Source organism: Spermophilus citellus, assembly GCF_964194105.1.
Source record: "Spermophilus citellus genome assembly, chromosome: 1".
NCBI lineage: Eukaryota > Metazoa > Chordata > Mammalia > Rodentia > Sciuridae > Spermophilus > Spermophilus citellus.
The window spans coordinates 213,228,742-213,252,963 of NC_138182.1; the positions used below are offsets into that span (position 1 = coordinate 213,228,742).

General features: G+C 33.1%; 1 protein-coding gene across 1 annotated transcript in view; it reads right to left on the bottom strand.

Annotated features, from left to right (window-relative positions):
* Nucleotides 1-756: 756 nt before the first annotated feature.
* Nucleotides 757-24,222, bottom strand: part of POLR3G (RNA polymerase III subunit G) — a 36,454-nt gene continuing 12,988 nt past the window's right edge. The window contains exons 3-8 of the mRNA XM_081299055.1: nt 23,950-24,079; nt 16,542-16,598; nt 14,845-14,895; nt 11,266-11,345; nt 6,896-7,045; nt 757-1,791 (exon numbers count right to left, since the gene is read on the bottom strand). Of these exons, the coding sequence (XP_081155181.1) occupies nt 1,705-1,791; nt 6,896-7,045; nt 11,266-11,345; nt 14,845-14,895; nt 16,542-16,598; nt 23,950-24,079 (555 nt within the window). The 3' untranslated portion in view covers nt 757-1,704. The remainder of the gene's footprint in view (nt 1,792-6,895; nt 7,046-11,265; nt 11,346-14,844; nt 14,896-16,541; nt 16,599-23,949; nt 24,080-24,222) is intronic.

Here is a 24,222-nt window from a genome sequence, read left to right on the forward strand (position 1 = left end):
AGTACAGCATTAAACTAATAAGATGGGTTCTCATACCCATCTTGAATTATTTGAGGAAGTATTGCAATTGAAAATGATCTTTTTCCTGAGACAAATCATGTTGCAAAATTGCACAAGACAATACAAATTTTCCCCACAAATGAAAGATGGGAAAACCTGATTATGAGGAAAACATTTGTTTCTCAAAATGTTTTTCAGTCACTTTCTAAGCTTCCACTATTTAAAAGATAAGAATCAAATTTAAGATATGATCATTTATTTCTCTAAAGTAAGAGAATGTAAACATGGTGAATTCTGGTTTTAAACACTTTTTATAGGAAGTAATTTACAAGCAGAAAAACTAAGGCACAGAAAATTAATCAAGTTTCACGGTTGAACTTAATATTACAGTAGAAATAAAATTTAGGGCTCTGATTCTCAGGTTAGTGGGTAATGAGTAATATCTTCCCAATAGGTAAAAATAAATTTTCTTCATTTCTTTTGGTGGCTAATGAGAAGTAGTCTTGGGGGCTGGGGATGTGGCTCAAGCGGTAGCGCGCTCGCCTGGCATGCGTGCGGCCCGGGTTCAATCCTCAGCACCACATACCAACAAAGATGTTGTGTCCGCCGAGAACTAAAAAATAAATATTAAAAATTCTCTCTCTCTCTCTCCTCTCTCACTCTCTCTTTAAAAAAAAAAAAAAAAAAAAGAAGTAGTCTTTTTTTGAAATCTATTATATGAATTTCCTTGAAAATCTTTGGCATATTTAAGTTTTTGGAGGCTGAGGTTTCTAGGCATTTTCTCCCCAGAATATAAAATGGCAGGGAGCTAGCTTTTAAGTTAAACAAAAAAGATTAATGACCTGAGTTAATTCTATATTATAATCAACTATACAGCCTTTGAGTCCTGTGAAGCATAATAGAGGCCACTACACTAGACCAAATTCACACTCAGGCTTTCTACCATGAAATTTATATAACCAGGAATTATGTACTTAAGTAATAAACAAGATGTTTCAGTCTAATTTTTCAAAAGCCCAACTATTTGAACATGTCAAACTTACTACAGAGGATCACTAACATATTTTGTATGGTATGAAGTTAGCCCCAAATTCAAGTATTTATAATATTCATCCCAAATGAAAGCCTCTCTGTACTGGCTGACATGTGAAATGTGAAATTTAAATAGATCAGGTTGACATTTTTCCCTGCATGTATGTTTTTGATCATTAAACCTCCAATCTTATATAAGTTTGTACTTTAAGAGCCCAGGCAGGTTTAAGGAGTCATAATGTAATAGTATAGAACATAGCACGTAAAAGATAATTTTCAAGTTTCTTTGTTTTTAAAGTGCTCCATGTGCTATATTAAATCATCTTCAGGTGATAGAAATCCATTACAACTAGTAATAATTTTACAAAAAAGATCAGTTAAACTAAGAATAAATTGTTCAAGTATGTATGAATACATAGATTAAGAGATGCAAAAACTCTTTAGCATAATCAAATCCAAATAATACAAAAATCCACTAACATACACAAGAGGGATGGCAAAGTTGTTAAGGAGGAATGTCAGAGTGTCAGATAAATTTAAAAGGTAACTAATACATAAAAGCAATTATGACTATTTCAGTAACAAATATTTGTCCAACAAAACATAAATCAAGTCTGTCCAACTGCTTAGAAGCTATATAATCATTAATTTTTTTCTTGAGAAATTTTATGGCTAATAGGTTGCTTCATCCATGTTGTCGTCACTTTCTGCACCAAAATCATCTCCATCTTCAAAATATGAATTAATGTAGTCATTTTCCTAAGTGAAATGATATATTTCTTAGTAAAACTAAAAAGTAGTAAAATTATTATTAAAGAATACAATGAAGACTGTTCCTTTAAGTTTATAAATACCAAATTTAGGTAATAAAATAAAACAGGCTTACAAGAAGAGTCTTTGGTTTTCAAAAATCTCTAAAAGACACATTAGTTTTCATACATGTCTGCCTGTGCTACTTTCTTCCTCAAGACACCACTTCCTAGTATTCTCAGGCACCAACTACTTTAGACACATGAAGGTTTGGCCAATTCATCACAGTAGATATATCTAAAGCAGTTTTCCCTAGTGGGATGATACATCGTTTAGTGAACTTAAAATACCATGTATCTACCAAATGCATGGACAGGTATCTCCTTACTTTGACTTACCTACATAAGTGTCTACGTCCAGCTTATTAGGATTTTTCCAGTCCAGAAAGTTGGCCTGGCTTCTCTGGTGCCAAGATTCAGAAATGTCTAGAAACCTAGCTGAAGCCCAGAGCCTTGTACTGGGAAGGGATGTGGCAAGGGTGAGAGTTCAAATGAGACCACCATATAAATAGTCATAATTCTATATATAACCTCAGCACACATGCATGTGTGGAAATGTAAGCAAGACAACTGATACAGAAAAGTAGAAATGAGTAAGGAAGGGCAACTCTAGTACCCTAAAGTGTATATTACTTGGTTGTTAGACATAAGCACTTCCTTCAACTATGTTCAGTGGTTTGAATGAGGTAATTTTGAGAAATTATACGATATACGAATAAAGTAGCAGAATCTGTTGAAACTGATGGCTCATTTGATCCTTGTTTTTTTCTTGAATTACAATATTAAAAACCTCGAATAAGAACAAAGTTTTTGCTGGGGCTGTAGCTCAGGGGCACAGTGCTTGCCTAGCACGTATGAGGCATTGGGTTTGATCTTTAGCACCACATAAAAATAAAGGCATTCTGTCCATCTACAACTACAAAAAAAATTAAAATTAAAGAACAAAGTCTATATTTTCTTGATTTAATATATAGGTATTATACAGATAATTTGTTCCATTTTATCCTTCAAAACAAAATGCTCATGAAATTGACAATTCATGGAGTAAATTAATGCCACAAATTTTCAACTAAATAATTAGTAGCTAAAAAGAGCAAAAAGGATAACTTTACATCTAGAAAGGCTTTAATGGAGTTCTCTTTTCAATTTCTCACTCAAAATACCTCGTTTCTCTATTAGTTTGAAGAAGCTTTTCGCTTTTGTTTAATTTTTTAATAAAATGGAGTTATATGTACCCACTTACAAAAACAATGAATACTGGGACTCAAGAAGAACTCTGCACTGGGTTTTAGCAAAATACTGCACAATACAGTTTAAATCCACTGTAAAAGGAGATCTTAATTTCAATCCAGATGTGATCCACAGTCAACTCAAGTGAACTTTTCCAAAAATCACTGTTGTCCAGAACACTGACACTACCCACTAGAATCTAGTAGCACTCATATGCTAGTTTTGACATCCAAAACTGTCTCCTGACTTTAACTAATGTTGGTTTTGTCTTGTTTTGTTTGTTTTTTGTACTGGGGGTTGATCCCAGGGGCACTTAACCACTGAGCAATATTCCCAGTCCTTTTCTTAATATTTTATTTAGAGACAGGATCTCACTGAGTTGCTTAGGGCCTCGGTACGTTGCAGAGGCTGGCTTTCAACTTGCAATCCTTCCTGTCTCAGTCTTCTGAGTTGCTGGGATTACAGGCATGCACCACCATGCCCACTAACTAATATCACTTAAAGGACAAAATTATTGCCGGCTGAGGAGACCTGGTTGACAGCAACATGTTTGAATTAGGATCTACACTTTGCTCCTTCTAGTCCAAACAACTGAGCTTTCTACAATACCAGTATAATCACACTACTACAATTCAGAGACTAGTAGGAAGAACTCAAGATACCACAAAAAAGTATAAGAAACATAAAAATGAGAAGCATTATATATCAAAAAGAAAGGGAAGCAACCATGTTTCCCTTGGCACTTAGAACAATGCCTGGTGTACAGTAGATGCCCACAGTCTTCTTAAAGGAGTTGTTATAATAACCCAATCAATAAATGGGCAAAGGAACTGAACAGAAATTTCACAGAAGAGGAGATATGATCAGTTAACAAATATATGAAAAAATGTTCAACATCTCTAGCAATTAGAAAAACTGCAAATTAAAACTACACTGAGATTTCATCTCACTCCAGTCAGACTGGCAATTATCAAGAATACAAGAAACTATAAATGTTGGCAAGGATGTGGGTTCACTCATATATTGCCAATAGGAATGCAAATTGGTGCAACCACTTTGGAAAGCAGTATGGAGATTCCTCAGGAAACTTAAAACGGAACCACAATTTGACCCAGTTATCCCACTCCTCAGCACACATCCAAAGGACCTGAAATCAGCATACTATAGTGACACAGCTACATCAATGTTTATGGCAGCTCACTTCACAGTAGCTAAGCTATGGAACCAATCTAGGTGCCCTTCAACAGATGAATGGATAAAGAAAATGTGGTGTAGGTATATCCAATGTAATATTACTCAGCCATAAGGAAGAATGAAATTATGGCACTTGCCAGTAAATAGATGGAACTGAAGACCATCATTCTAGTGAAATAAGCCAATCCCAAAAAACTAAAGGTGGAATGTTCTCTCTGATATGTGGATGCTAACACACATAAATGGGTGTGTGTGGTGGGTAGAAGTTTGTTAGATTAGACAAAGGGGAATGAAGGGAAGAGAAGGAAGATGGCAACAGGAGAGACAGTAGAATGAATTAGACATAACTGTCCTGTGTTCACATATGAATACACAACCAGTATAATTCCACATCATGTACAACCATGAGAATGGGAAATTATACTCCATGAATAATGTGTAAGATGTCGAAATACATTCTACTGTAAAATATAACTAAAAAGAATAAATAAAATATTAGAATAAAAAGAGTTGTCATAATTTTTCCAAGTGTTGAATGCTTCAGAAAAGCCATGTGAAATAAGGACTAAATTTTGTCTGTGGTAGAGTTCACAACAATAAATTGAATAACATGGAGGTAAAAATCAGATTAAAAATTGCTCAATGGGGGAGAGAGGTGAGCAAATGATGACAGCTGAAGCAGCTTTGTGACAGCATGAGAGTTGGAAGGACAATGTGGGAAACATTTTATACTGAGAGATAAATATGTAAAAAAAATATTGAAAATATGGAAAGGGAAATGACCTGAGGCTTATGGTTTGAAAAAAAAAGGGCAGAATGATTAGCACCAAATAGGATGAAGGGAATTTCTTCCACTGATAAAAAAAAAAAAAAAAAAAAAAAGCAATGGAAGAGGTAAGACATTGAGTTTGAAGACAGAGAATATGAAATTAAGGGAATTTCCTCTAATGGCTCTATTTTCTATATGCAGTAACTATTTCCTGCCAAGAGTGCAAGAAAAAGTGGTAAAGAAGTGAGAAGAACAAAGATTATCTGAAACAATTATACAGCGGTAATTTAACAAGAGAAATAGGAAATATGTTAGCTGACAAAGTGGGGTTACTATTTTATTTAGTGGCATTAGTATCTGTGATTCCTCAGAAATGCTCACTACATAGGTTTGTAGGGAAGAAGAAGCAAAGAGCAGAAAAGATCAAAGACTGCTTTTGTCTAGATAGTGTGCTGGGAGACCAAACATAAGTCAGAGTAATGGTGAGAGAATGAAAGGTAAGCAAGGATCTAAGCCCCTTAGAGAAGGAAATTAAAACAGAACAAATAATAGGAGACTAAGGATCAGTTGTATCAGCAGTCTCAATCAGAGTGCAATGAGAAGAGTGATCTGGAAAGAGAGCTGGGTACAAATGAGACATGTTTAATTTTAAATGTTTAAACTTAAAATTTATCTGCAAGAATAAAGAGAACACTCAGGAAAATTCTGACAAAAAAGGGAAGCAGGAAAGATAGGCCAACTTGTTCCAGAAGTAGATCAGTGGAAAAAGAGTTCAGACACACATCTATAGTAAATATGGCAATCTAATAATGGACAGAGGCAGAGTTTTAAATCAATGAGGAAAGCAAATCATTTAACAAATGGGCTTAGCAGCCAGTTAGCCACTGGAAACATAAAAATCCATCTCTCCATTTATATCAATAGAAATTTCAAAAAATGCAAAATGTAATGCAAAATAATTAAAACAGAAAGTCTTCACATTTGGAGCTGTTTCAGGTGAAGACAAGATTCAGAATATGTTAAAAAGAAGGTGAAATGGAATGGCTGGGCACAGTTGCATATATCTGTAATCCTAGCAACTTGGGAAGTTGAGGCAGGAGGATCAGAAGTTCAAAACCAGCCTCAGTAATTTAGCAAGTCCCTAAGCAACTTAACGAAACCCTGTCTCAAAATAAAAAAGATAAAAAGGGCTGGGGATGTGGCTCAATAGTTAAGCACCCTTGTGTTCAATCCCTGGTACCAAAAAACAAAAACAAAAACACATTGAAATGGACTGAAGATGAAGTTCAGCAGAACGGAGAAGAAACTCTTAGCCTAGGCTTGTTGTATGAAGTGTTGACACAGCTGCAAAGAGGCTACGACCAATAAACTTGATTAACTCCAGCTTTTGAAATGCACCATGTTTCTAAAATTGGAAATACCAAATCCAAAACATGGAGTCCTGATTAAGCCAGACACCTGAAACTAAACCATCAATATTCTCTAATAATGTCCATGCTGTCATGGTACCACTGTAAGGACTCCCTTCCAGACCTGTATGACTAAACTCTCTACTACCTTAAATGGCTGACTAAAGTTTTGATAAGATTTGTTAATTGCACTTAATCTGATAAATTGCCTTAATTTATGGAATTCCACTTACAAACTTGTGTAGGAAGTTACTTTATCTTTCAGTTTGGCATGATTATCATTTCAGTGCTATAATAATCCTCTTGATACCAAGGAATTGATGCCAGTGACAAGAATATACTTCTGGTTCCTATCAAGCTGGTTACTGATTTTAATTGTATACCATACATCTGATTACTTATTAGACGATCTTTATGGTTGGTAACTGTTACTCTCCCCAATAGACCTTTACCTCCTCTTGCTCTTCTTCATCATACTCCTCCTCTGCAGCATCCTCATTGTCGTCGTCATCATCATCACCTTCTTTACTTTTCTCTTTGCTTCCTTCTTTTTCTTCATTTTCCTCATCTGATTTTTCACCATCACCTCTCTTTTCCAATTCCTGGTATAAGTGACTTTCATTAATTTATATGGAAGCACTAAACTTTGACCTCCCAGCCCAGCCTAAAGAGAACATACTTTCCTCTAATCCCATTTTACCTCCACACCATGAGTTGGAAACCATAAGTTGACTCAAGAAAGGAAGCACTCACTGTCCTATAATTACATGAGTATTTCTTTGATTTTGTAACTTAATAGTTGGATCTTAGGTAATGCTGTGTTTGTCAGTTCTGATGCACAATGCTTTATTTTTATGATTTCTATCCTACCTCCTTCTAAAACATTTGACATGATTTAGTTTATAGAGAAAAATTTTCAGAATGTTATTTTGTTTCCCTTTTAACATAAAAGGAGGAAAAAAAGAATGTAATGGTAATATTTCAAATTGTCCATGTTTTCGTTTATAAGTGAGACTGCTGAAAACCATAGTGTCATTCTGGGAGAAAGTATCCTAATCACAGACTATCCCTGTCTATCTCTGTCTTGTTCTTCATTGTTTACTTCACATTTGCAGGATTTTATAATGTATCTGGAAATTAAAATTTAGATCACACTCAACGCTAGTGATCATTAGCAACTCTAAGAGAGGAAACAAAGGAGAGAATCCAAATTATGAAAGTTTTGATTGCCTGATGGCTACACTTATCCACTTGGTAAAAATCATTATGCTACCTTCTCATGGCATATAAACTTTACTTTAAAATTGCATCTTTGCATTTCTATTATGACTACCAATGATTTTCTTCATTAGATAAAAAAGACCTGTTGTTATTACTGTCACTCTCCTAAATTGTACTATTGCTATACACTTTGCAAAAATGTTAGAAATTCAAAAGTCTTCTAGAAGGTAGGTATAACAATAATTCCATATTAATACTAATAATGAAGGCTTTATTTTAGCTAATTTGTTATTCTTTTTCATTTAACATTTTTTAGTTGTCAATGGATCTTTATTTAATTAATTTACTTATATGTGGTCCTGAGAATCAAACCCAGGGTCTCACACATGCCAGGCAAGCATTCTATCACCATGCCACAACTCCAGCACCAATTTGTGATTATTCGTAAGTAGTAATTAGAACACTTATCCATCAACAAATGCACCATCTGTTTCACAATATATGTGCTTTGTAGATTATATATGAACAGAAAACCTGTTATATCTGAGATGGTTACAACTTAGCTATTTATTTGTTGGTTCTTAAATATTTATTTTTAAAATCCTTTTAATTATATCCAAGTTGAAGTTAAAGAAATCAAAGGCAATGAGAGGACATCATGTAGATTCAATTTCTTAGCAAGATCTCCTTTTCCTGTGTATACACACTCCTCTCAGGAAGAACAAATAAGACCAAGGTAATAGACATGAGATGATTTATCTTGATACCGTCTTTTATGTTGCCTTGTGAGTTATTACTACATTGTAATGTGTGTGATTTTTCCAACTGGCAATGTTCTCGGAAAAATTACAAGTAAACAAAATACTTGCAGATGAAATAGATCTTTTAAAATATCTGTAAAACACACACACAAACACACAATATATGTGTATATATATATGATACTGTGTTAATACTAATTAATAAATAGCATTTTGTCTTTTCTATTTTAATCAGATCATAAATAAAAAAGGCCTGAAATGCATAAGTTTGTGTAGTTAAAATGGAAATTGTGCTATAATCATTTAACTCTGTGCAAGGTATTTACTGTTTCTGAAAAAAAACTATTAATTATTATTTTATAATTAGCAGTTATTTAACCAGTTTATGGAAAATATTTTTTAAATACAGAACATTCAGTGTGACATAGGGATAAGGAAGTCTACATTTTTACTACTGTCATCTCAAATATCTTAAATAAATAACTTCATCTTTCTACCCCACAGACCCAAACCAAACCCATAAAGTACTTAAGTAGATTAACAAACAGAAGAGTTCTATGACATTCTGTTAAAAAGTGATTCCAGAGCCACACAATTTATCTCAATACTTCCTCCTTCTGGGCTAAGGTACTGGTGTGAGCCCTTCTGATTGGTAGCTTCCATTTTCTCTTCTATGTTATTTAACTACCTAAGCTTATTACATTAAATATTTAAGAATAAAAAATAATAATATAATGTAAAATCATTTCAAAGACAGTTCATTTACATATGGAGAACTGTTCTTCTATCCTAAATACTATACAGGCACCACATAGAACCTCCCCTCTATGTCATGCAGAAATAAGAAACTTGTATGCCAGTTTATTGCTGGCTGATTATTCATGAGATCTGACTGTATGTTGCTACCTCCCCATATAAGGGTATTCTATTGTAATCAGGTTGAACCTCCTTTTGCTGAACAAATGAACAATCACAGAATCAAATAGAAATAGCTTTCGTAATATTAAAGTTGCTAACTCACTGGGATATCTAGATCTAAAACTCCAATTTTAACACTGTTTTCTGGAAATGATATTAAATGTAAAGAATAAGAAAATAGTTTGTTCTGAAGAGAAACCACACCCAGAAGTGCAGATTAATCTTCCCTATAGCTTCTTACAGTCATTGCAGCAACTTTTTCCAGGAGGCTTTAAGAGCAGCCAGAACTGTGTTCAATCAGTACAAGCTAGATGTCCTGCAATCTCATCTATCATTCCACCAGTTAAGCCTGACAGTTATTACTATTCCTTTATCAATCCTCTGGCTTTATTTTCCAGACATGTTATCTCAGGCTCAAGTATGGGCCAAAAAATAAAAGAGCAAAAAAATGAGTTTCTGCTACCAAGTAACTGTGTCAGCTTGATCTGGCAAGTAATTGTGTGTACACCTTTGACTTCCTCCTCTGTAAGTAAGGAATAATAATACCCACCTCTCTTTTGGTGTTTCAAACTCTTAAGGTAATACTGCATGTAAAGAGCTTGTCAAAGAGCCTGGCACATAGTAAGTTCTCAGTAACTTACTGCTATTATCATCATCAATGCATAGTAAATACACACATTGGTATTGTAAGTAATTTGGTATAAACTCCAGGGAGAGCAATATGGCAATAATTAATCATTTTATATGTAGAAAAAACAATTGGCCCAACAAATCCATTACTAGAAATCTACTCATGTGAAATGACATACTCAACATGAACTTATTGCATCATTATTGATAATAATGAAACACTACAAAAAACATAATGTCCAGCATTAATTGAATTAATTAGGGCACATTCTTATAGTATAGTCACCAAAAGAATGAGGCAAGTTTTGAACAACAACTAATAATAATAATAATAATAATAATAATAATAATAATAATAATAAAGAATGAGGCAACTCTATACAGACTGATATGGAACCACCTCCAAGATATTTTGTTAAGTGATAAAATGAAGATGCAGAAGACTGGGATATACTGTCTTTTGTCTTTAAAAAGGGAGATTCTGTTTTTGTTATACATAAAAATATTCTGGAAGGCTATACAAGAAACATTGATAGTCAACAGTGAGGGAAATAAATGACTGGGAGAGGGATGGGAGGGCAAATTTTCAGTCTATTAACGTTCTGATTTATTTTATCTGTTTATTTTTTAAAATAGTATCTTTACTGTTAACTTGAAGCAGGAGGATCACAAGTTTGAGGCCAGATTAATGAGACTGTTTGAAAATAAAATTTAAAAAGGGCTGGGGATATAACTTAATAGTATTGCATACCTGGATTAATTCCCCCATACTGGGGGCAGGGACATGGAAAAAAGTAAGTGGGGCTGGGGGGTAAAGAGAGAAGAAAAAGATAAAAAAATTAATTCCATAAGATACAATTTTTTCCTCAATAGAATATTATAAGACATGAGGGGAAAAACATTTTAAAAAGTACATATACACTAACAGGAGGAAAAATGAGATTTTTTTTGAAAGAACTATATTTTAGGCAACCTTTTCATGTTTCTCTCCTCTCCACAAATAATTCAAATGCAAGGAGAAAATAAGGATATGGTAGAAAAGAAAGCCTGTGGTAGAGGTTGAGGTACTTTGCCAGGTAAGTGGTCAAGAAGGATGGGGGGGAGGGGGGAGTGGGGAGAGGGGAGTGAGGAGGTTTCCAAACGTCCCAGGTAACAAAGTTCAAACCTTCTCATTGGCTTTTGTGGAGGCTTGCTTCTGCCAAATCCATTTATTAAAAAGTAAGAGAAGGCTGAAAGGTTAAAGTGAGAAGGAATCATTTTTACATATTTTCATAGTAAGAAGAAAACCCTACCTCAATTTTTTTCAAAACATCTGCAGTATTAGCGAGTGAAGTACCTTTGTCTGTATCTTTTGCCTTTATGGATTTTGGGTCTGCTGAAATAAAACCACCAGTTAACATATTTTTCTATAACAGCAACCATGATTATATTTTTGTGCCTTTTCATATGCTGAATAGTATAGTAGTATGTCACATGAAGCAGTCACATAATTTTAGACTGAATTTATTTTCTCAAAGAGTAAACAAAATAAATCATCACACCTCTCCAATGTCCAATCAAAACAAATGATAATCACCTCATAAGATATATTTTAAGACTGTAGCCAGATATATTTTTACTAAGTACTGAAAATTTGAACTTGCAATTAGTACCATTAGGGACAACATTGCTAAAACGTTACCTCAGGTGGAAGCACTTTATTACCAGGAAATGCTCCCAAAATTTTATCTGCATCAGCTTTCTGTTCAGTCATTAGCATTTCATTTTAACCAAAGCCATGTTACTAGGTTTGAAAAATAAAAAAGAAGTGTTGGATAAATATGCACTTGCTAATGGTAAAAGAGACAAGAAAGAGGTTTTATTCGGTACAATAAAGAACTACATTTGGAGTGAAGAGTAAAATGGTTAAACTGAACACATCCATCATATAAATCTCAAAACTCAAAGCATATAAATTAAACATTCTAATTTGTGATATATAATTTGTTTTACTCATATAAAAATATTGCCTTTAAGGCTATTCTGAAACTGCATAGAAAATAGAATTATTTCACACATAAATTCTGCCAGCTACCAAAGCATTATGAGAGGCTAAAAATTGTACCATTATCATCAGAAGTATTACATCTCTTTTCCAAGATCAAACTAAATATCTAGAAATTACTTGTTAACAGAAGAAAGCATGGCTTAGAAAGATGTAATTTTATTAAAGATTAACACTTAATCTACAGAAGAAGAAATTTTTAGATTGTGGTGAATGACCTATAACTGACGGAATTACAATTTACTGTGTTATACCAAATTACCCCTTTAGGAGTTATTGAGCTCAGAGTTCCCAAACATGTATTAGTGAGGTTTGCTCAAACAAAAGTGACAGATGTAATGATCTTTATCTTTCTCTGCCCTCCTTAAGGGCAAAAGCTCTTTAATATGAACTGTGGCACACAGAGTATTGCATATGAATGAGATCTGAATAAATATTGTAATATCAATGACAAAACCTATTAGCTAAGAATGTGATTTACTCATATCATGAAGTCTTTTGCTCTAAGGAATACTTATCAAATTATTTAATTTCATAATATATAAGTCTGTTAAATGGATACTATACAAACGGTCAGGTAAATATTCTTATATAAATTACTGATTTGTTAACTAAAAGTCAGTTACAAGAACTGGGGCAGAGCACTTTCCTAGCAAGTATAAGGCTGGGTTCAATCCTTAGCATGGCATAAAAATAAATAAATAAAAAACAATTTAAAAAAAAAAGAATCACACCAATCTGTATTTAAGAAAAAGAAGTCAATTAAAGAATTGAGTCCACTCAGCATTTTTGCTACATATTATTTGGGTTTTATATAATGCCTAATCCTATATGAATAATTGGGGGAAAAGTATCAAAGACTATTTTGCCCCCAAATATAGCCAAATGTATGCATATATTTGAAATTTTGTTTGTTTCTCTTTCTTTCAACACCTGTCAGTAACTGATTCTTCAAGAAAACCTTTTTTCACCTACGACTCTTTTGGTACTGTTTACTTTCTCTAAATCAGTGAAGGCCATCAAAAGGGAGAATACAAGCCTATGAAGAAGAAACAAAAAAAATTACACCATGTGCATAAAAAATATTATAAAAGAATGGGAAAAAGAAAGTTTTGTTATTGTTTTGATTTTTAATAAATGGAATTCTGCTACACTGGAAGATTTTACAAGATTAATGTATACATAAAGCTCCAAGGATGAGCAGTCCTTGAGAAATATTTGAAAACATTAATTCTAAAATGGACACATTTTTTTCAGCTCTTAAAAGTCTACTACTGATTTATGATCCATGAAGACATCGCCAGAATCTTTCATGCACATGTAAGTAGATAACTCTGATATTTCCATACTTTCTGTATTCAAGCTAAATATTTTATGTAATAAGACTTTAAAATAAGATAGAAATACTTCCAACTTTTAAATATATATATATGTAGATATTTATGTTTTTACACATATGTATACATAAAAACAAATTATATCCTTCAAACTGTGCACTTTACTATATGTCAATTATACCTCAAAAAGCTCTTAAAAAAGCAATGGGTATTTCCTCTTCTCTTAGTTGCTAAGTGCACCGTTCTTAACTTCTCTGGCTACTCCCTTTTTCTCTCTTCAATCTTGATGCCAAAATTCTCTAAAGACTCATCTACACTAGAGGTTTCCATTCCTAAGGTCCCACTTACTGCTTAACCTATTCCAATACAGACCTATCCAAGTCATTTAAAAAGTTCTCCCTGAGGATACCCATGACTGATATAAAAAGATAAACTGATGTTTTTCAATCTTTGTCTTACCTGACCTGTCTGCAGCATTGTTTAACCTCCATGAACACTGTTGACCACTTTCTGAAATATCCTTCCCAATTATAGGTTCTTCCTCCTGTGGCTCTGGTTTCACCTCTCCCTCTCTTTCTACTTTTTCGCTCTGCTGATTCAATCTCCTCTACCAGTCCATTAAATGTTGGCATTACTCCAAGCTCAGGCCCTCTTTCCTCTTAATTATCGAATTGCATCCTAGATGATTTCATCCCTTCTCACAACTTCAACTATCATCTCTCTGCTGATGACTACTACCTCCATTCTAGGTCCACACCCCTGTTTCCCACAACATGGTCAAATATTTCTGTTTATCTCAAAGTAACCAGAAAAAACATCTCTGAACCAAATTCATGATTTTCTCTCACAACCTGATCTTTGTCCATGTCCCTCCAACCACCTCATGTTAGTAAATGCCTACTCATCATTCAATATCAACTCCACTTCCTTTTCCTAGAAGAACCATTCCCACACCTCCCAATGAAGGCAGTCATTTAATGTTTTTTCTACATTTAACTGGCAACTCTAGTAAGGCATAGACAGTGCCACAATGCTCTGTGTTTTATTCCTCTGAACATAGTGTCTGGCAATAGCAAATACTCAATTATTTACTGAATAGAATTACTAAAGAAAAACAAAATGCAAACATACACTTTGGTATTTGTATATACAATATAATTCTATTTTACCAGTTTCCCAGTTGTATAATATTTTACTGTAGCCAGTATAATCATCAAAAATTTTGTAGATATACAAATGAAAAAGTCTATAAAATTGAAAAGTTTCTCCTAGCACACAAAATTTCCAAAATTGAAAAAAGGACAACAACTAAACAACCCCCCCAAAATCAATAATAGTTACAAAAACAAAGCTTTGACATAACAATCAAAATGCTAGACATATTTTAAGAAAAAACATTCAGAACACTGAACATAACTTCAGGCTGATAATACTGTTAACATAATTAAGCAACAACCTTCTACCTGCATTACTATTGCTACTAAATGTACCTTTTTTGCATTTTTTCCTGGGCATCATCTCTCTTGGGAGTCTTCTCCAATCTGGTGTACAAAAGAAGAAATATAAAAATCTCCATTTCCTCTAGGAATCAGTGGTATTGGATATAACTATTTAAAGATATGCCAGTTGCCCATTTAATGACAATAAAATTTCTTAGTATCAAACTGTATAGATTTAGACTAAAATATAAGGAATATAACAGACAACGATAAATTTTCTTCTCTAAAGAAAAAAAATGCATTGAAATAACTTTGAAATAGTGCAATGAAATTTGGTAGGTACAAAATCTTTGGATAATTCTTTGGGGATGTTAGAATTACAACTGTTTTTGTTAAATATTATTTATTATATGACTACTTTGTAGTTTGTTAGTTTTCTCTGGCTGATAGATATTTTTTATGTAACTTTGTTTTTTCAAAAGTTAGAACTTGTGACCACAATACCAATACATGTGAAATGAAATAAACAATTCTAACAATTATCTGAAAACTTAAAAATATAAATAGATGTTGAAAGATAAATTCCCTCCAATAAATTTTTTTTTTTTTTTGCTTAAATTAGCTAAAAATGGTCCCTCTACTTCTTCATTTTCTTTGAATTTTGAGGGATCTAGGGGGAGAGAACTACCAGTGATTGAACCCAGGGCCTCACATATGCTAGGCAAGCATTTTACCACTGAATTATACTTCCAGCCCCTACTTTTAATTTTTAAGTATAGAGATAAGCAGAAAATTGAAGCAATATAAAAGCAGATTTAATAATACTCTGTTAATAAATAAATTGTGCATTTGTACAAAAGTTAAGTCTCAAGTTATTTTACATGAATTAATAAATTTTGCTTTTAATCTGTTTTTATAAACTACTCATAGAAGATCATAAGTATGTAAAGAATCATTTGAGAGATGATTATTAATGAAATAGAAGAAATGAGAGGGATCTATGAGTATTTCCAAGGGGCCCCAATCTTCTTGGTTGATTAACTTGAAAAGAGCACTAAAATCCATGAAAATGATAATGCTATTAGTACCATTTAGAAATTTACATAAGGGCAATTTCTATAAAACTATGAACAAAGATAAAAGGTAAGTGAATTTAAATGAAGAAAACTGAGTTCTAATGTATTGGAAAATGACCCTGATGGATCATTTCATTTCTATAGCAACTGCTTTTTATTCGCAAATGAACGGGCTGGTTGAGACCTCCCCCACAGCCCATTCCACCCAAGGTAAATTTTACATGTTGAAAACAAAACTCTTTTAGTTATGGTTCTAATGAAAAGGCATGCTGGCAACTAAAACTAGCCTATGTCTGCTTGACAGAAAGGAAGATCCATGGGCTCGATTTAAAATATCCTCAAAACTAGTTTTTTACTCTGTCCTCAAAAGCTTTAAAATCATTCAAGAGCAAAGAAGTAAGTGTTCTTTGCAAATTAAAATTGTGACTGTGGCTTCTGAATCTAGAAAACCCAAAAGGCTTTAGCAAGTCCTATTTTTATAAGAATGTATTTTGAAAACTTCAAAAAAACACTTCAATTTTTCCTTGTTATGGTATCAAAATCTTTGCCTCTTGGTTTCCAAAAGATTTACATTACAAATGAGTTACAGAAAATGAACCAGACTGTTTTCCTATGGTGAAATAGAAAACTTATCCTCAAAAAAGTATTTTAAGATCATCTGTTTTATAATACCTGGTTTCCACTCTTCTTTGTATACCTTCATATATCTTTTACTATACCTTTCAATATCTAGGGGAAAAAAGAAGAACAAAAAAAAATCCATTAGAAATATCAAAAACTTAAGCCATTCTTCTAAAATAGTTGCAAACATCTGATAACATCTCTTATTTTATCTTTGGGAGTTTCCTACACCATCATACAATAGCTTGAAAGAATGGAAATTTAAAAATCAAGGACCAAATCAAGGATCTAAATTTCTTCTAGAAAATGCTCCCAAGTAGTACAATTATGTACAATTAACAAACTACTTGTTAATTGTACCTTGTATTAAGAGAAAGATAACTAAGAACAAACAGAGACAACCAGACAGAGCAGGCTTCTTTAGGTACTTAACTTACTTCAGATTAAATGTTTAATCTTGCCCTCAAAGTTCTCACTCATAAAAAGAGGTCAACAGAAATGAGGGGGTTATGCATTACAATTATTTCTTTTTTAGAATTTTCTGCAAAACAGATTCTATATGTTGAAAAAATTTAAATAGTATCGTAAGAAAAATTGTTTTAGCCATTTATCACTTGGGTCCAATGGAGGTTTTTTATTTTACATTTTTTCAATATTTTTAAGTTACTTCCAAATTTACAGAAAATTAAAGAAATACTGAAAACCAACTATTGGAACCCAATTTAAGGGTCAAAAATATGCATAAATTTCCCCAAAGAAAATGTGTAAAAGAACAAAGAACACATGACATTCTGCTTAACATGTCAGCTGGAAAATTAAAATCAAAAGCACAATGAGATACACTTTATGTCCACAAGGATGGCTAGAAGGATGGCTATAAAAAAGACAACATGAGGACAAGGTGGTGGAGAAATTGAAGAATTTCTGTTGATGGAAATGTAAAATGGTATAGCCACTTTAGAAAAAAGTTTGACAGTTCCTCAAAATGCTAAATATAGTTATCATTTGATCCTAAATATATACCCAACAGAAATAAAAACAAATACCCTTGCAAAATATGTACATGAATGCTCACAGCAGTATATAGATCCAAAGAGTCACTGACCCAACTGTCCATCCAGTGATAGTGGATAAGCAAAATGTGGTATAGCCATTCATGGGATAGTATTTAGCCATAAAAAGGAAGGGGCCGGTGCAATGGCACACACCTATAATTCCAGTGAATTGGGAGGCTGAGGCAGGAGGATCACAAGTTCGAGGCAAGCCTCAACAACTTAACAATGCCCTAAGCAACTTAATGAGACCCTGTCTCAAAATAAAAAAGTAAAAGGGGTTGTGGATGTGCCTCAGTGATTAAGCGCCTGGTTCAATCCCCAGTACCAAAAAAAAAACAAAAAGAAGGAGGGAAACACCAATACATACTATACTATGGTGAACCTTGAAGATATTATTCTATGGGAAAGAAGCCAGTCACAAAAGGACACATAATATATCATTCTATTTGTATGATCTGTCTAGAACAGACACATTCCTAAAGACAGAAAGCAGATTAGTGGTAGCTATGGTCTGAAGGTAGGGGAGAATGGAGAATGTCTACTAATGGGCATCGGGTTTCTTTTCAGGATGATAGATTAAAAAGGTTCTAAACATTAGATAGTGGTGTTGGTTGCATATAACTTTTTGTCTACACCAAAAATGATTACATTGGATACTTTGAAAAGTAAATTTTCCCTGTGTGAATTATATTTCAATAAAGATATTTTTTTTTTACTGGAAGTTTTACTAAGAAATTAAGTAAAATAAATCCAAATTTATATTTTATGTTTTACTGGTTTTGTAGGTAAATTTACTCCAAATGGACAACTTTCTTTGAATGCAGTTGATTGATTGTATCAGCTGTTTATACAAAAACCTACAATGTATACATTTTGTATATACTGATTGTAGATCTCAAATATCTTTGTTTAAAAATATATTTTTTAGTTGTAGATGGACACAATACCTTTATTTTGCCTTATTTATTTTTATGTAGTGCTGAGGATCAAACCCAGTGCCTCATACTTGCGAGGCAAGCACTCTGCCACTGAACCACAATCCTGCCCCTCAAATATATCTTTAAAAAAAATTTTTTTTAGTTGTAGATGAACAATACCTTTATTTCATTTATTTTTTTTTTAAGTGGTGCTAAGGCTAGAACTCAGTGCCTTACACATACTCTACCACTAATCCACAACCCCAGTCCTCAAATATATCTTTAATGAGTTCAAACTTATCATTACTCATGGTTTTCTCCTGACATTTGCATCATCTAAATGATTCCAGATTACAAATGTATTTCTTCCCCCCCCCTCTTTTTTTTTTTTGTGGGGGGTGGGGAGGTACCAGGGATTGAATTCAGAGCACTTGGCCACTGAGCCACATCCCCAGCCCTGTTTTACATTTTATTTAGAGGCAGAGTCTCACTGAATTGCTTAGAGCCTGGCTTTTGGCTTTGAATTCGTGATCCACCTGCCTCAGCTTCCCAAGCCGCTGGGATTACAGGTGTGAGCCACTGTGCCTGGGTACAAATGTATTTGTAATACATTCTGCCTTATCATACCTGAACTTTCAATTATTTTTCTAGTACTTTCATAATCAAATGCAATACTTTAAAAAACTTCAAGAGCTCATACTTCCATTGAAGAGGGATGGCTCAGTCATCTTTGCTCCATATTTGAAAAACATTTTCATTATTAAACTTATAATCACCACCGGATGTGATGGCACCTGCCGGTATTCCCAGAGAATCAGGAGGCTGAAGCAAGTTCAAAGCCAGTCTCAACAACTTATGGAGGAATTAAGAAACTCAGGGAGACCCTGTCTCTAAATAGATACAAAAAAAGAGTTGGGGATGTGGCTCAGTGGTTAAGGGCCTCTGGGTTCAATCCCTGGTACCAAAAAAAAAAAAAAAAAAAAATTGAAATCATTAATATGATCAACCCAATAAACTGTTTCATTTCTACATAATCTATTTTTTCTTAATCATTTTTGGTTTTGCCTTTGACTTCAGCATTTGTCTGGTTACAAACAACATTGAATAAATTTTATGTGCAAATATCATAAAAGAAAAAATATGTCACAAGATATTTTAGCAAACAGGATGTTTCAGATTCATATTATAAAATATTATGGGATGAGATCCTTTTCAGATAACATATTTTTAATTCTTAAAGATGTATTGTTTACTCATTGATTCTTGAATTTGAGAAAATTCATCTAAGATATAGTCATCTGAAGACTCACCGTCTGAGATTTTAGTTACATAATCAATTTCTCCATCATTATTAGTGCCCAGAGAGCTGGCATATATCTCTTTGCATTCAACTTCTGATTCATCTAAGAATTGTGAAATATCTTCCTCTGTCAGTTTTCTTCTTGCCGTTATGAAGAGAAAATGAAAAATTCTGAATTCTCTATTCAAAACTAATAGAGGACAAAACAACTACAAAGATGGGGATCTCTACAGACTTCTTTTATATCTTCTTAGAAACTGATGTGACAGAAGGGCACAGTGGTATATTCCCATAATCCCAGCTACTCAGGTAGGCTGATGCAGGAGGATCTCAAGATCAAGGTCAGCCTAGGCAAATTAGTGAGACCTTGTGTCACAATAATTAAAAAATACAAAGTTCTGAGAATAGTTCAGTAATGGAGAGTTTACCTAGCATGCTGAGTTTGACACCCAGCACTGCAAAAGAAGAGAGGAAAAAAGAAAAAAAAAAACAACAATGATGTAATACTTCAGACAATAGGACAACTGAAGGACAGCATAATAGTGATGATTTATTTCAACACTGCACCATCCTTCCGTGTAACTTCATCAGAATTCCATTTTTAAAAATTTTAAATCGCCAACATGATGTGGAATACTTGATGAATGACAATGGAATTATTACTGTGATGATGAAAAATAAGATCACACAGAGTTCACAGTCTATTTTTAATTTGTAAAAGGGTTCAATGAGCTGATAGGGTCAAAGATAAAATGAGTTCTCTTTTATTTTTTATTTATTTATTTTTGTAAATTTCTCTTTGTTTGGAAGACCTTTATGAAAGAATAAAAGTTATGAATACCAATCAGCACAAATAGTAGCAATTACTCAAAAAGAAATTTAAAAATTTAAACTGGTTTTCATGGACCCTGATGGTATACATTGACAAATAAACAAAACCCTGTTTATTCAATGATTGACCTTGTGGCCTTACTGCAGGTAAGCGTAAAATTCAATTAAGCTTTTGAAGTTCTTAAAATGGCTTAAAGAACCATCACTATGGTCATGATCCTGTCTCTTTGTCTGCAGACCGTGTAGTTCAGGAACCTGAGCTGAGAAGCACTGGACTAGATGATCTCTATACTCTTGTGACTAAAACTCATTAAAATAATATTGATTGGTATTTTTCCATTATAAAAATAATAAATTTTATCACAAAGAAAATACTATTCATTTCTATAATTTCCCCTGAAAATACTATAACTTTTAAAGATATCACAATATGAACTATTATTTTATGCCTATGCCCTCTGTTCTTTGAAAGATCTCAATTCCCTGATCCATCAGCCAATGATTATCAGAAAGTCTTGCAATCTCCCACTCTAATTGTTTGTACTAGTCTCTAGTGACTTAGTTCTCGACATTAGTCTATAAATCTCGCTTTCCTAATGCCCCCAGGTGGTAAATAAAAGGGGGAAGACTGGTGGAGGTACCATCATATAACACTTCATTTGGAAAATGGTTCCCTTGGAGAATTGGGTACTTCTGTTCTGTCTGGACAATCGTTTTTATTCCATAATATGTATTTTATGTGTTTTTATATACAGCAATTCCCCCACCACCACCATTCATAGTTTTGCCTCCTGTGGTTTCTGTTACTGGTTTCAGTCAAACTGATCTGAAAATATTAAGTGGAAAATTCCAGAAATAAACAAATCATGTTTTAAAGTGCACCTTGCTCAGTAGCATGATGAAATCTCATGCAGTCTAGCTCCATCCCACTCAGGACATGAATCACCACTTTGTCTAGGATACCCATACTCCATATGCTACCTGTCCATTAATCACTTAGTAGCCATATCCATTATCAATTACAGTACCAGTGTTTGTATATAGGTTTAGGTACTATCTGTGGTTTTAGGCATCCACTGGGGGTCTTAAAAAATACCCAACAACAGTAAGGAGGGGACTGCGTGTATATACATATATAAACCTAGATACATACATATGAGTAAGTATATTGTAAAAGCATATATATGAATGTCTATATTTTATTTAAAAAACATTTATTTTCAATCAATATTTTTTTTAGTTATCAATGAACCTTTATTTTACTTATTTATATGCAGTGCTGACAAACAAACCTAGTGCCTCACACATGCTAGGCAAGCACTATACCACTGAAATATAACCCTAGCCCCTAGCCCTGAATCAGTATTTTTCAAACACATTACATCAAGAATGACAGGTAAACATGAGGATTTCAAGGAGAATTTACTTGTATCAATTTAAAAATTCTATAAAAGTTTTCTCCTAAAAGAAACGAAAGCAAATGATTCTACATAGATTTATATTTTATTGTATAGTTAACAACAAAAGAGTACCCCTTGATCCAGGGGTACAAACCAACTACTCCTACACTATATTATGTTCTTAATTAAACCCTGTTTAAAAGAATCACATAAATGCTTGAATGAATTTGATACCTTTTAAAATGAGACATGTGCTTAAATGATAACATTAAATTAAGCAAATCTGTCCCATAATCTAGAGAAAAGACTAATTTCAAGAGGACTAAAGTATACCCTGACCTATCATTTTTTCTATTAAGAATATTTATTTAGTTCATTTAATCTTTATTAAATCTAAAAAATGAGAGCTTTAATTTCATTTTTAAACAGAGACAAAAGCATGCAATATAATCATAAAAGAAAAAAGTTAAGTAGTTTTGAGGAAAAATATTTCTTATCAAACCATTAAGTAACTTCAAGCAATATGTTTTGAAAATTAAGTGATCTTGCCTAACATGCTTATTATGATCACATATCACCATAAGACTTCCTTTTTGACTCTTAGCCAATTATGTCTTTCAGAGAGAGAAAAATGGAATGCATTTTCAATACTAATGGAATGAGATGATATCACAAGAGTGTCTCATGGTTTAATGATGTTGTTTTGAGAACTCAAGATGTATTGATTTCTCTAATTTCGACAAGTAAGGGCAGAAACTGAAATTCAATATAGTTCTACTATGCTAAATAACTACTCAGGAGTGGGTTCATGTTCTCTAAAACTACTTCCTACCTCCATTCTGAAACTGTTGAGCCTTTTCCTCAATGCCCTTAACATTAGTAATGAATACATATTTTATATTTTGTACCATATCAGACACATAAATGATAAGCCAAAAATCAAGGATTTTCGATTTTTAACCTAAATATTAAATAATTAGAGATATGCATAAAAACAATAGTAATCATAGCATTATATACCTGAGCAAAAAACTGTAAGTAACCTTATATCTAACAACAGTGAATTATTTACAATTAATAATGCTATATCTACACAATGTAATAACAAATAGTTACTAAAACTTGTACTTTCCACTAGGTGCAGTGGTGCACACCTGTGATCCCAGCTACTTGGGAGGCTGAGGCAGAAGGATCACAAGTTTGAGGCCAGTCTCAGCAACTGAGAGGTACCATATCTCAAAATAATAAAGAGATAGGAGTGTAGCTCAGGGATAAAGTGTTCCTGAGTTTAATCCCCAGTACAGCAAAAAGAAAAAAAAAATCTTGTACCTTGAGTTTTTTGAGAATAAAAAGGATATGTGAAAATGCTAATGTTACTGGGTAAAAAGCAGAAGGAAAGTATGTAACACAATTTTATAAAGAAAAAATATAGAACATACAATAAAATATTAATAGTTGTTCTATATACATAGGCCTGGGTAATTTTCACCTTTTAAAAGTTTTTTAGTTTTCATAATTTTCACTGAACATATACAACTTCTATTATAAGAAGTATTTTAAAAAATAAAATATCAAGCCAGGTAGTGGTGCGCATGCCTGTAATACTAGTGACACTGACACAGGAGGATCGAAAGTTCAAAGCCAGCCTCAGCAACTTAGTGAAGCCCTAAGGCAATTCAGTGAGACCCTGTGTCAAAATAAAATATAAAAAGGGCTGGGGATGTGGCTCAGTAATTAAGCTCTCCTGGGTTCAATACCCAGTATCAAAAAATAAATAAATAAAATTAAAAAATGTACAAAATATCTTTTCTTTCAAATCAACCATACATTTTTAAAAGGTGGTTGTTAATCTCCAAGCAAATCAAATAAACTTGCATTAAATGATCACATATTTTATACTTAGACATTGTTTATCCACAGTCATTAAATCACAACATGAAACAGACTCATACGCACCTTGTTTTTCTTCAGGTGTTTCAATAAAATAAGGCATTCTTTTCATTGTTTCTCTCAATTCCTGTTTCAAGGCCAGCATATAATCTTCCCCTTCTCCTGTTTTCAGTGGCACTGGTTTATAATCTGTATCCTGTTTTAATTAGGAAACAAAGGTGTTTTTAGTAAGTTAAATATTTAACATCTCTTTCATCTACATTCTAGAGAATGTCAATTTTATTTAATTTTACAGGTATGTGTTTTATAGGCAATAACTTTTGAGCTTCCATAATCTAT